Genomic DNA, 12,910 nt, shown 5'->3' with positions numbered 1-12,910 from the left:
TAGACTTGAGAGAATGCTGTGTTTTCAGCCGCATTTTCTACGTGCCTGCAAGTGTGAAAATCATTTTAAAGAAATATTTACTAATAATACACATTTCATCCTGTATTCAGCCATCTTTTTACCAACAGTAGGCATGATTTAATTTGATCATATTACATTCTACCTGTATTCTTCATCCAAGAAGAATTCTTGATGCTAGATATAGTGTGCTCAATTTTGATTGATTTGGTTTCCAATGGTGTAGAATTACGGTTGTTTTAATATTTTTATTGCTTGAAAATGACCTAAAGGATGATGTGGTGCAAAACAATAAGCAAAATAATAAAAAGGTTAATGCAGAATTTGCACAATACAGCGGTACCTCGATTTTTGTTATTAATTTGTTCCAAAAGGTCTGACGAAAACCGGAACGTACAAGAACCGAGGCAGTTTTTCCCGTAGGAAATAATGCAAACCCAATTAATCCATTACAGACACCCAAATATATTAAGTAAAAATGCACTTCATAGAGAATAATTATAGTTTTATATGCAGAAAACAATGTGAATTCTAAATGAATGGAACTTGTTGATGCGGACTTCCCTGAATTCAGTTGTTTCTCACCTTTATTTATCAAATTGCTGGCAGCTTTCTTTGGCCCATGTCGGGTTATTTAGCAGCCCCCCTCAATCAAAAATGCACGGACAGTGAGTCAGCAACGGGCAGTGTGCTTTATTTGGGCACTTGATCTCGCGGAACAATCTAGTAGGGCAAAAGGACCGGTTTAAGTACAATATTGTACAACAACTGAGAAGGTGTATGAAAACTGAGGCGAGTTTCGACGAAAACTGTGGCGTACGAAAACAGAGGTTAGGAAAAACAACCACAAAAACCTTCAAAAAAAGCCTAGAAATGATATTCAGCACAAAAAGATCAGACATTTCCACACATAAATGAATGTTAATAAAACTAACAGTAGGACAGTATGCTTTATGTGTGATACAGTACGTCTTCAAAAAAAAAAAGACCTGTTGGAGCATTTATTTCTCAGCAAATGTTTTACTTCACTCCAGATTTGAAGGATGTAATTTTGAGCACTCCACTGTGAGTGTATGTTTGACAGAAGTGTAATCAATCCATCAAAAAGTCCGTTAACAGAAGACTCATACTCCCTTCCTCAGGCGCCCAGCGAGTACGAGGCCAACCCAGAGATGCTCTTCTACCACATCACACACCTGAGCCGAGGCAAACAATACCACATATGGGCTGCAGCCGTGACGACCGCCGGACGGGGCAACATGAGTGCAAAGGTCATTGTGGAGCCAGCCGGGAAAGGTGAGTCGAGAGGACGAGCCTTGTAAAGGTTGAGGCGGAGCGCTTTAAAAGATGGCTATTAAACAGCAACATGATCTGTTCACACATCGCTTTCATCACTCGCCGCCCTCCTTGCTCTGTCTGTGCTCTTCGCTATTGATTGACAGCCGTAGTATTGATTGAGTGCCAGCTATGTTGCTGTTGTTAATTATGTGGTGATGAACAGGGCCTATCTAGTAAAATGACCCGTAGGGAGAGCGGTAGCAGGCAGGAATCAATAGAGGGGAGGATCTATGTGTGGAAGATAGACTAGAGAAACGATGAGGTCAAAGGAGGGGCTCAGCGGCGAATAAAGGCCTTCCTCCCAGACAAACTGGGCCACTTGTATAGTAAACAAAAGAAGGGGGTTATGACACCCTAAAGGATAAGAGATGCTGGAACAGTGTTTGTTTGGGTGTCAAGCACTCAGCTGCTTTTGTGTCCATCTTTGCAGTCCCAGCCAAAATCTTGTCCTTTGGGGGAACAGTGACCACACCCTGGATGAAGGAAGTACGTCTGCCCTGCAAGTCTGTGGGAGAGCCAGCGCCAACCATCAAATGGACAAAAGACAGGTCAGAGTTGATTATACACAAACCTCGGCTTTTGTACACCCCATTTTTTTTTTAAATATTGCTAAACTTTTGCCTCGTTTTTTGTACAACATTGCACATAACGAACCAGCCACATTGCCCCGTGCTGTGTCATTCTGCAGACTCTAGTGCGCAGATGATGTCTATGCCAAAACAAAAACTAGTTGTGAGTGCCAGTGCTTTGATAAAGAGGGTGAGAAACACGATAAAAGTTCCATCCATTTGTCCTTTACCATTATTTCATATTATTAGTTAATATTTTTTCTGCATTTAAACTATAATTATTCTCTATAAAATATATTGTTTCTTCATATTTGTGGATGTCTGGAACAGGTTAATTGGATTTCTACGGGAAAAATTCCCTCGGTTTTCGTACCTTTTTTGTTTTCGTCAGACCCGTTGGACCGGGAAAACCGTGGTTCCACTGAACAGTACAACTTGCAACACTACAACAGCACACAAGAGCGCAAACCACTGCTAAGACACAAACATTGACAAGGATATGAAATGTTAGCTTTTCCGTCCTAATTATTATTTCACGTTATACATTGGTCACCTATTCTAAAAGGTTAAGATCATGATGCAAATTGCCACACAATTTGATGGGAATGTCGTAGAAGGTAGACCTTACAACTTAAAAAAAAAAAACCCAAAACATTAAATAAACTCCCACCAATGAAACCTAATGTCCGTGGGAAAGCCTCCACCTTGAGGATGAAGTTAACATCTGTAATGTGTGTGTCGCTTGCCAGTGAGGACTCGGCCATTCCAGTGACAGCTGACAGTCAGCGGCAGATCTTATCAAATGGCACGCTCGTACTGCGCTCAGTCAAAGCAGAAGATTCGGGGTACTACACATGCACGGCCACCAACACCCTTGGATTTGACACCATCATAGTCAATCTCGTAGTGCAAGGTAACAGCAAAGAGAAGACAAACTGTTTTCTTGATATCGTTTTTGTTCTGTTTGTGAAGTCACTGCCCATGTGTTTCCATGCAGTTCCTCCGGATCAACCCCGTCTGACTGTCTCCACCACTTCCACCTCCTCCATCACCCTGGCTTGGATCCCAGGGGACAACGGTGGAAGCTCCATTAGAGGTACACTCCCGTCATCCATGTCATGCTTCTGTCACACATCATGAAAAACGTATCCTCTGTGTGACGAATTGTTTTACATTGCCTCAACTCAGAAGTACCTATGCTGCATATGAGCTGCTTCTGAATAAGAAGTGGGCAGACTCAATACAGCTGACTGCTGCCACCTGGTGGTTACAAAATGGAACAGCCCATACATTTTATTTGCCCCGAGCACAACCTATCTCACTAAAATCTGTGTTTTGTGATCGTGCAGGATTCGTCCTGCAGTACTCGGTGGACAACACAGAAGAGTGGAGGGATGTGTTTATCAGCTCCAGTGAGCGTTCCTTCAGGTTGGACAATCTGCGTTGTGGAACGTGGTACAAGGTCAAGTTGGCAGCAAAAAACAGCGTGGGCTCAGGGCGCATCAGTGAGATCATTGAAGCTAAAACGCATGGCAGAGGTGAGTACCGGTTGTGTGGAATATAAACATTGCGATCCCGTTACCTGAATTTGGATATCTGCTGGTGCCAATACAATTGTGATACCAGAGCTCTGTTTGATTTCATATGCAACCACGGCAAAAGAATATCAGCAAATGTAGCTAGAAGAATATCAGCGATTGCAACGCACACAACGTCCGGGTCGCTACATTATCATTATTGCTGATTTTATATGAGGCTGATAAAAACTCCTCTCTAAAGGCAATATTGTAGCAACCCGGAACTTTTGTGTAGCGTTAACAGTTTGTGATTGTTTTGTGTAGCTGTGAAGGCATCAGGAGGAGAGCCTGTGTGTGCATGTGTGTGCAGTGTAAGTGAGGAGGATGGCTGCAATGTATGCGTTGCTGATACTGATGCCAATACTGGATGGGATCGGCCCCATCTGCACAATTCAACATGTCTGAAAAGGAGAAGGAAGAAGCGGAGCTTATTTAATTCTTTAATTTTTCTCCATGTCCATTTCTGATTATTCATAATAAGTTAATATTAAGTGTTAACTTAAAGTGTTTAATATTTTTGAATTTGGCCTCATCTTGATGTTGTTAATTTCCACAGAGCCCGTGTTCAACAAGGACCAGCCACTGCTCATGCACATCAACTCCACGCATGCGGGCCTCAACCTACAGGGCTGGACCAGCGGTGGCTGCCCTATCACTGACCTGATGCTGGACTTCAGGCCCAAAGGCACCTGGGCCTGGCAGAGCTTGAAGGCCAACTCCACCACTCAGCTCTTCCTCAGTGAGCTGCGGGAAGCAACATGGTATGAGCTGAAAATGAAGGCCTGCAACAGCGCTGGCTGCGGCAACCAGAGCTCCCAGTTTGCCACCACCGACTACGACGGAAGTAAGCGTATCGCATTTATTTTGTCGTCACCCATCATCTCATCATGCAATGTGATCTCAGACAAATTCTTCCATTTACAACAGGTACAATCCCTCCAATTAAATCTGCCCGTGGGGAGGGTGATGATGTCAAAAAGCTCTTCTCCATCGGCTCTCCTGTCATCCTGGTCACCATTGGTGTTGCTTTACTCTTCATTATCCGCAAGAAACGCAAAGAAAAGAGGCTGAAACGCCTGAGAGGTGAGATGAACGAGTCTAACAACTGCTTTCAGCTCTTATCTAATATGATTGTCTTTTCACACAGATGCAAAGAGCCTGGCTGAGATGCTCATCAGGTGAGAACTCTTTACTACCGTATTTGTTTAGGAATATTACTTTTTACAGTGACCAAACGTGGAAAAATACACAGATGGATAAACCACTTTTGTTCGTGTGTGTGCAGCAAGAACAACCGTAGCATCGACACCCCAGTGAAAGGCCCTCCTCAGGGTCCAAGGCTCCACATTGACATCCCTCGAGTTCAGCTGCTCATTGAAGACAAGGAAGGAATCAAACAGATAGGTGCGTACTTGACGCAAACACAGCCCTCCACTTATGTCATTAGTGCCATTAGTCATCACAGGCACGTGAGTGGTAAGTGGGGAACCTCCTGGAAACAATGGCAGGGCTTGAAGAAACCCCACAATATTAAATATAATAAGATAGAGTAGAATAGATCAATGGCAATTATAAACATTTGCTGATCTGGTAAACTTTCAAACAACTAAAATTATGCATAAAACAAACAATAACCTGCTACCCAAAAAAACGTAATACAATTCTTCTCAACAAGCGAGGAGAAATATGGCCTTCGGGAAAAATTAAACAACGCTTAAAACCTTCAGCATATTGTCAAGAATCCTACGGTAACAAGGGACTTTTTAGGAAAGACTTGGTCCTGGGCATGACCTAAAAAGGCATCCGGTGATGAGGTTGTGCAAGTGACTTGGGGAGAGTGGAGCTACCCCTTTATCATCATCGCTCTCAGGTTCATTCTGACCCGGAATGATAGTACCTGCCTAGGGTCCCAGCCAGGGGTAACTGGCGAGGACATGAGTTAAGGGAAACTATTTGCTATCATATACAACAATATCAGTATGTGGAATGAAATTACGGAACAGACTGAGTAAAGAACTCACTAAAATAAATGTACTAAATGAACGATTTCGAGAAACGGGACAAGCAGTTGATGTTCACAAAGTACAAGGAGGAAGAGAGTCGAACCACTCTTGCACTTACTAACTCTTCATTTCTTAGGACTTCTTGAAGTATTGCATTGTTTGTACTCACTCATCATCATCCAACTATGTTTCTGTGAGCTATTAACTTTACATCCGTTATAATTATATACTGTATGTATGAGTATTTATTATGACTGTTGTATAATGACTCTAAACCTTGACTCCTATTGTACCACATTGTTATACTGCCTTATCATTTTCCTATGTATTTTAAATTCGGCAAAGGGTACATTTGGAGCACAGGAAGTGAACAAACGTATTGCAATTGATGTGAAACAGAGAGGGGGGTGGGATTAAACAAGCTTTGCTTCTTCCTACTCCTTTTTGGACTTGTGGAACTTTGAATTGTACTCTGTGATGTATTCCAATGTAACTTGTATGCATGTTCAAAATCAATTTTACCATTATCATAAATAATAATAAATAAATACACTGGAATAAATCATACATAAATAAGTAGAGTAAAATAAATTAATAACAAATACATTAATAATAATAATAGGTAAACAGATTAGAATAACTAATAATAAAAATACTGGTAATAATGAGAGGAATAAATAATACATAAATAGAGTCAAATAAATAATAAATACATAAAATAATATAATAATAGATTAATATAAGTAAAATAAATAGATTAGATAAAATAATTAAATAAATAGAGTTGACCAAACATAATAATAATACATAAATAATAATCATTTGTCCTGATCTGCCTTTACAAGGAGAAGACAAGGCAGCGGTGCCAGTGACAGACACTGAGTTCAGCCAATCAGTGAATCCACAGAACTTCTGCACAGGCGTATCTCTTCACCATCAAGCCCTCATTCAGAATTCCGGGCCTCTGATTGACATGTCAGACATCCGTCCTGGCACAAGTAAGTTATGGATAAGAATGTGTCCCGCACATTCAAACAAAAGCTCCAAATATATAAACGACGGACCAAGCTGTTCTCTGAGCGTATGGACTGTCTCTCAGACCCTGTTTCTAGGAAGAGCATCAAATCAGCTCACAGCTCCAGAAACAGATACTCCAGCCAGTGGACCCTGAGTCGACCCAGTCAGAGCCAGTCCACAGCCTCCGCACGAACTCTGACCTCAGACTGGCGGACCATGGGCTCTCACGGCATCACTGCCACAGAGAGTGACAGCTACAGCGCCAGCCTCTCCCAAGACACAGGTGAGGCACATTGAGACACTTTTAACACAACACACCGCACACAGTTTGTCGCTTGACCCGAAGCACCATTTTTGTATGTTGACAGATAAGGGTCGCAACAGCATGGTGTCTACAGAGAGCGCCTCGTCCACCTACGAAGAGCTGGCAAGGGCGTACGAGCACGCCAAGCTGGAGGAGCACCTGCAGCACGCCAAGTTCACCATCACGGAGTGTTTCATCTCGGACAGCTCCTCCGACCAAATGACCACAGGCACAAATGACCCAGCGGACAGCATGACCTCCCTCAGCACGCCGTCGGAGCCTGGAATCTGCCGCTTCACGGCCTCGCCGCCCAAACCACAGGACTACGACCGTGGTAAAAACGTGGCTGTGCCCATTCCTCACCGCGCAAACAAAAGTAAGTCATAATCATGCTGAAACACGCACTTCCTGCTTTGCTCATTTCATCATCGATTCACCGCTGGTTTGTAGGGAGAAAAAAAGATCTAGAATGATTATGTGTCATTCTGATTATGAATAATTGATTGTTTTTCATCACCTGCCTCCCCTGACCACACATCACTGGTGATGTGTCTCCCTTAAACCATTCCCTCTGCAACATGTGTTTCAGGTTCCTACCTCTACATTACAATTGTATTGTACCTTCGTACTTTGCTACGAGTTCTTTCTTAGTGCACTTGAACGTCTCATCAGTGCTTGGCGATCATTGCTTATTAGAAGAAAGAAAGAAACCAAAAACAAGTATTCATCGCCCTGTGTGCATTCTATGAACAAATGAACCACACACACACACACACACACACACACATAATAAAAATAATTAAAAGATTCCATGGCACCGCCCCGTGGGAATATGAGGTATCGGACCACCTAATTTAGGCGCTTCGTTCCCTGTATGACCGTTGTCAGAGTCGGACCCCCTTCCAGTGAGGGTTGGACTCCACCCCGGCTGCCCTTTGGCACCGATTCTGTTCATTACTTTTATGGACAGAATCCAGGGCGGTGAGGGGCTCCGGTTTGGTGGCTGCAGGACTGGGTCTCTGCTTTTTGCAGATGTTGTGGTCCTGCTGGTAGCTGAGTGTGAAGCGGAAGAGGATGGATGGATGGATGGATGGATGGATGGATGGATGGATTTCATGGCCGGAATATGGCCATAGTGTCCCCATCGTAAACCAAACAATGTACAGAGATTGGGTCACCAATGCGTGGATGCTCTGTTTGGCCGTACGATAACCGAGCTATCATCAGAGCAAGCCTTTTTTCAGCCAAAGCCAGAGGGAGGGGTCAATGTTTACACCAACAAGTAGACTAACTAAAGCTACAGAAGCTGAAATAAGTCTGTTTTTTAAGTCTACGGAAACAATAAAAACGTACCTATTTAATAAATGTCAGAATGTTCTTGAAGATGACATTTTTAATACGTGACATGACGCCAGGACGCATACCGGTGTGTGGAAACGTATCAATCGGCCATATTTTAACACCAAAACTTATTTTTTGTATTTTTAAATAAATTAAGAGACTGAAAATGATGTGCGTATTTAGTTATACAGTGGCTGACACAGCAGCTACAATCTCCAAGCTAGACATAATTGGTGTCCTAATTAAACAGTGCTGTCTAAAATGTAATATTTAATAACGATACACTTGATATTTAAAATGTAGGAAGCTGCACACCAAACTCACACAACTCAACACTTGTCTTTGTAACTCTCCTCCTCAGGTGAATTCTGCAATCTACCCCTTTACATGAAGACAGACCCATTCTTCCGCAAGCAGGGGGAGCTTCACGATCCTTGCCCGGCCGTTCCGCCGCGGGAGGCGTCCATCCGCAGCCTGGCGCAGCGTGCGTATCACACGCAGGGTCGCCACAAGACTCTAGACTCTGCCAAGCAGCAGGCCGTGACGCTGGGCCACTCCGGACTGGGCAGCTTGGGTGCGAGCTCAGGCACAGCCACCTTGCCCCAGAGGACTCTCACCATGCCCAGCTCCAACGCGGCGGCCACCGCCTCCACGTCCAGCACGAGCAGCAACCCCACTAACAGCGGCAACAAGATGGGCGGCTCCAGAGACTCGCTGCTGGAGAGCAGCTCCTCTGCTCTGGGCCGGCTGCAGAAACAGAGCGTGGGTGCGTACTCCAAGTCGTACACGCTGGTCTAGTCCAATCAGTGCCATCCCGCCCCTCAGCCGGCGCCACTCCAGTACCCTGCAGTCCGGGCCTCAAAGGGCATGCCACCACCTTTTTTACCCAACTTAAGGGTGAGCTGCCCGTTGCCCTCTCCATAGGTGTCCTCCACGACAGAGACCCAGCTAACTTTTGCTTTTTAATCCTCACATGGGACTCTAGAAATGAACTACTAACTCCAACTAACAGTTCCAGCCGGCTGGTGCTCAGCTCCGCCCAGAGCAAATTATTGATCATACTGTACGTGTGGAGCGAAAAGCTCTGAGTCCACGACGACAAGGACTCCAAATGCCCTCACCTGTCTCATTTGCGCACACACAGTCCTTCATAGTTTGAGTATTACTGACAATTTGGAGGACTTTGACTTCAGTTCCTTATTCTTACTGTATCTTTTACCCTACGTGTGTCTCCCTGATAACTTTTGGCAAACTTCCTCTAAAAATGATCTTTCTGTAGACCGCCATATGAATTCATGGCAACCCAAATGAACCATCTGCAATTTCCCCCGAGAATGTTTGCTATTATAAAGAATGAACATATATATTTCTATGTAGGTATACTGACATCTAAGCTGAAATTATGACAAAGCATAAATGCTATGTACTACAATAGTATAGTCCTATTTACAGAAATTTTAATGACAAATTTAAGAAGAACGAGACAATCGCTCAATCAATAAATAAAAAAAATAAAGATTTAATAGAAGTTTGACTCGAGAAAGAAGTGTGGATGTTCTGGATGACGAAGCATTAAAGTGTCTATGGGAAAAGCAAGGATAGGCTGCTTATTGTTTATTGCTACTATTATTATTATTATTGTATTGGGTGAATGGATGATTATTAGCATTATGGTTGGAAGTACCACAAGTCTTTTGAGTGCATTTCATGAATAAAACATTGACCACGTGGCTGGATAATTGTGTAACTTCAGCTCATGCCAAGTGAAGCTCGTGGCGACCACCGAGCTCCCAGGAATGATGACAGTGACGTGAAAAGATGTTAATGTCAGGGATTGGAGTTGTGAACGCGATTAAATTGTCACTCATTGAATATCTTCGTCGGTGTCCCGTCAGAAGCACTGTAAATGTCCCTCGAAATGTGTACATTCACACAAGCTACTGGAATGTCTCTCTCAAGCATCTCCATCGTAGTGGCTTGTGCTTTATATTTATTTCTGTGTATCCATTTGGTTGTTTAGGGGAGGGTGTTTCTGTTGGTCATTTCAATTAGCTTTTTCATGAAAGTGTAGGTTGTAGATGAAACTCAAGTGTATGGCCTGTGGCTTCAACAAGTTCAGCCAAACCGAATCAGGGACTCGTAGCTCGTTTGGTCACACAAACTACTATTATATGTATATACATAGTGGAGTGGGAATGTAAAAGTAACACATTCAGGCTCCTAACCCTTCCACTCCCTTTACAGATGAATTCAAGTTGCAAATATCCCTAGCCCGAACATATTAGATGCAGAATGGCTACCTTTGTCAGTGTTGTTTATAGATGAAGTCTTGTACATAAAACACAGTTTTTGTATGAAGAGCTATTTTCGTCACAATGCTTCAGGGGGCACATCACATTGAATCCCCCAATTTCAAGAATTGAAATGCTATCCAAAATACAATATTTTACTCCAGAATGGGCAAAACACTTTTCTTTCCCTTCATTTTGATACAAATGTGTTGATTTTTTTTTTTTACATTCTTTTTTAAAGGTATTTTGATGTTGTCATTTGTCCCATTCTTTTTTTTTTTAATCTTTTTTTTTATTTTTATTTTGTTGATCCTCTAAAAAGTCATTGCATGCTTGCTAAAAGGGAAAAGCATTTGAAGGAGAAAAAAAAATGTATGAAAATGAAAAACTTACAAAAAAAAAAATGCTGAGGGTATCCCAAACATTTGTTTGAGTTGCTTGTTATAGCAATTGCTTGTGTTCAAAAGTACATTTTCTATGAAAAGAAAGCAAAAACTAAAAAGATCATTCTAACACCTTGTGCAATAAAGCTATCTTTCATACGTCATGGTTTCTGTTTGTTAACCACAAATGATCAAGATGTTTATTAGATTTAAATACAGTATGGGAAATGAGGCACATAAAAACGGATGCAGTTAATTACTTTATTGGGTCATGTCAATCTAATTTCTGCTCATTTCTCCAGTCTCTATGATTGACTTTTTTTTTTTTTTTTAAATGACCTTGTTCAGAGGGGACTAAGATGTCCTACGAAGAGCCTCTTGAGACATACCTCTTCGGAAGAGCCGTGGTTCTTATTTTCTGTCATGCCCCCACCGGGGGACAGAAATGTTTTCGCCCCACCCTGATTTGAAGTACTTTTGAGAAACTGCTATTTATTTATCTGTACTGTTCAGATTGAACTTGAAACTGAAACCAGCGAAATGCAGCAAAATGGTTAACAGTGAAGCATATTAAAGAGTCAAATTGCATGCTGACTACAACAAATTCATGTTGGCAGGTCTGCGCTAGTACTGAAAGTCCTCCCTGCCACTCCATGTCCTCACCATGGGGACCCGCCCCACTATTTGAGAAGCACTGAAGTACACTTTTTTTTTTTAAACCACCCCGTAAATAGCTGCTCTTGAACGTAACAGTCCACTCCCCCACAAGAGGGCGCTATACATCTGCGGCATAGAAAAGGGATGGACGGATGGACAGTTTATGCCTTTTACATGTTGTCCACGGTCACTGCACAGTACCGACTCGGCTTAGCTCTACTCGCTTTGGTTTGGGGCTGGATCTCTATTCCACTTTTTTTTTTAAGTACCCTAGGAATCCTTACATGCAGCTGTGAACGCATCAGTCAATCAGAGACAAGTTAGCAAATGAAACAGCAATTAAAGTAAACGAACGAGGATTTCTTTTGCGTTTACCTCACAAAATCAGAACTTTGGCCACGCTAAGGAGAGGACATTATTCAAAAGGAGACAAGAAAAAGTAAAGACTAACACCACAGCTCTCCAGCGATACAGCACAATAAGGTAAGCTAACTTTAGCAGGTGTGTTTTCTCATTTCTGCGATGACGCAGCAAGGGGAATGTTCTCGACCAATGAGAAACCAATGACGTCATCTACTGTATATATTACCTACTCAGCACGCGACAAATGCTAATGGTAAAGCGTCACCATATCAATTACAGTGGAACTTTTAACAGTTGGCGTTATAAATTCGTTTTAGAAGTTATGACTCTAACCAAAACAGAATCAATTTTTCCCATAAGAAATAATGTAAATCCAATTTATTTGATGAGAAAGCCGAAAATGTTAACACAAAACACGTGTTTACAGTTTTACAATTATAGTTTGACATGCAAAAAACAATTTAAATGCATAAGAATGATGGTGCATATTTGTTGGTGCACCTCTCTGGAAAAAAACAAGTCCTGCAGGCTCGTACTGATGGATGGTGGCTCTGTATTCATTTAGTGCTTTTAATTTGATGTTGTTCTTGTCATAGTTTTGCACAATACATAATAAATAAGATAAATTAGGTGGCTATAACGTACATATGTTGTGTTGAAAGTCCTTCCCGGTGACCAGTTAGCTAGTAACGCTAGCGAGAGCTAATGCTATTTAGAGTTATATTTGTCACTGACACAAGCCCCAAATAGCTGTCCTCGGCTATGCCTGCCCGTAGCTAGTAGCTCCTAGCCCAAATTTTAGCTAGCAGTTCAAAGCAAAAATCCGCCGAAATCCGGTTTTTAAAAATACCTGCAGTGCACCAGCAACTTCTGTCTTATTCCGGTGACGTACTTCATGACAACTCGACTCACAACAACGCAAGTAACTTTGATCTTGTCGAGAGAGGCATCTGCCAGAGCTGTGAAGCTAAACTTACCATTCAAAATATCCTTTTCTTTGCCCATTTCTGCTCAATATTTGTTATCAGCTGCCACCCTGCTGCCTCAAA

General features: G+C 42.3%; 2 protein-coding genes across 2 annotated transcripts in view; both read left to right on the top strand.

The window, feature by feature from the left end:
* LOC129169576 (cell adhesion molecule DSCAML1-like) overlaps nt 1-10,994 on the top strand; it is a 69,207-nt gene extending 58,213 nt beyond the window's left edge. Inside the window, exons 21-33 of the mRNA XM_054756119.1 lie at nt 1,161-1,314; nt 1,787-1,904; nt 2,675-2,838; nt 2,923-3,021; nt 3,275-3,463; nt 4,059-4,346; nt 4,430-4,585; nt 4,650-4,680; nt 4,788-4,906; nt 6,351-6,503; nt 6,605-6,805; nt 6,891-7,202; nt 8,529-10,994. Of these exons, the coding sequence (XP_054612094.1) occupies nt 1,161-1,314; nt 1,787-1,904; nt 2,675-2,838; nt 2,923-3,021; nt 3,275-3,463; nt 4,059-4,346; nt 4,430-4,585; nt 4,650-4,680; nt 4,788-4,906; nt 6,351-6,503; nt 6,605-6,805; nt 6,891-7,202; nt 8,529-8,965 (2,421 nt within the window). The 3' untranslated portion in view covers nt 8,966-10,994. The remainder of the gene's footprint in view (nt 1-1,160; nt 1,315-1,786; nt 1,905-2,674; nt 2,839-2,922; nt 3,022-3,274; nt 3,464-4,058; nt 4,347-4,429; nt 4,586-4,649; nt 4,681-4,787; nt 4,907-6,350; nt 6,504-6,604; nt 6,806-6,890; nt 7,203-8,528) is intronic.
* A 744-nt stretch (nt 10,995-11,738) lies between these two features.
* The window catches only part of LOC129168742 (unconventional myosin-Ic-like), a 54,355-nt gene continuing 53,183 nt past the window's right edge, over nt 11,739-12,910 (top strand). The window contains exon 1 of the transcript XR_008566332.1: nt 11,739-11,981. The gene's annotated coding sequence lies outside the window, so the exon portion shown is untranslated. The remainder of the gene's footprint in view (nt 11,982-12,910) is intronic.

Source organism: Dunckerocampus dactyliophorus, chromosome 16 (genome assembly GCF_027744805.1).
Source record: "Dunckerocampus dactyliophorus isolate RoL2022-P2 chromosome 16, RoL_Ddac_1.1, whole genome shotgun sequence".
NCBI lineage: Eukaryota > Metazoa > Chordata > Actinopteri > Syngnathiformes > Syngnathidae > Dunckerocampus > Dunckerocampus dactyliophorus.
The sequence above is the reverse complement of the archived record's forward strand: the minus strand, read 5'-3'. Positions and strand labels throughout refer to the sequence as shown.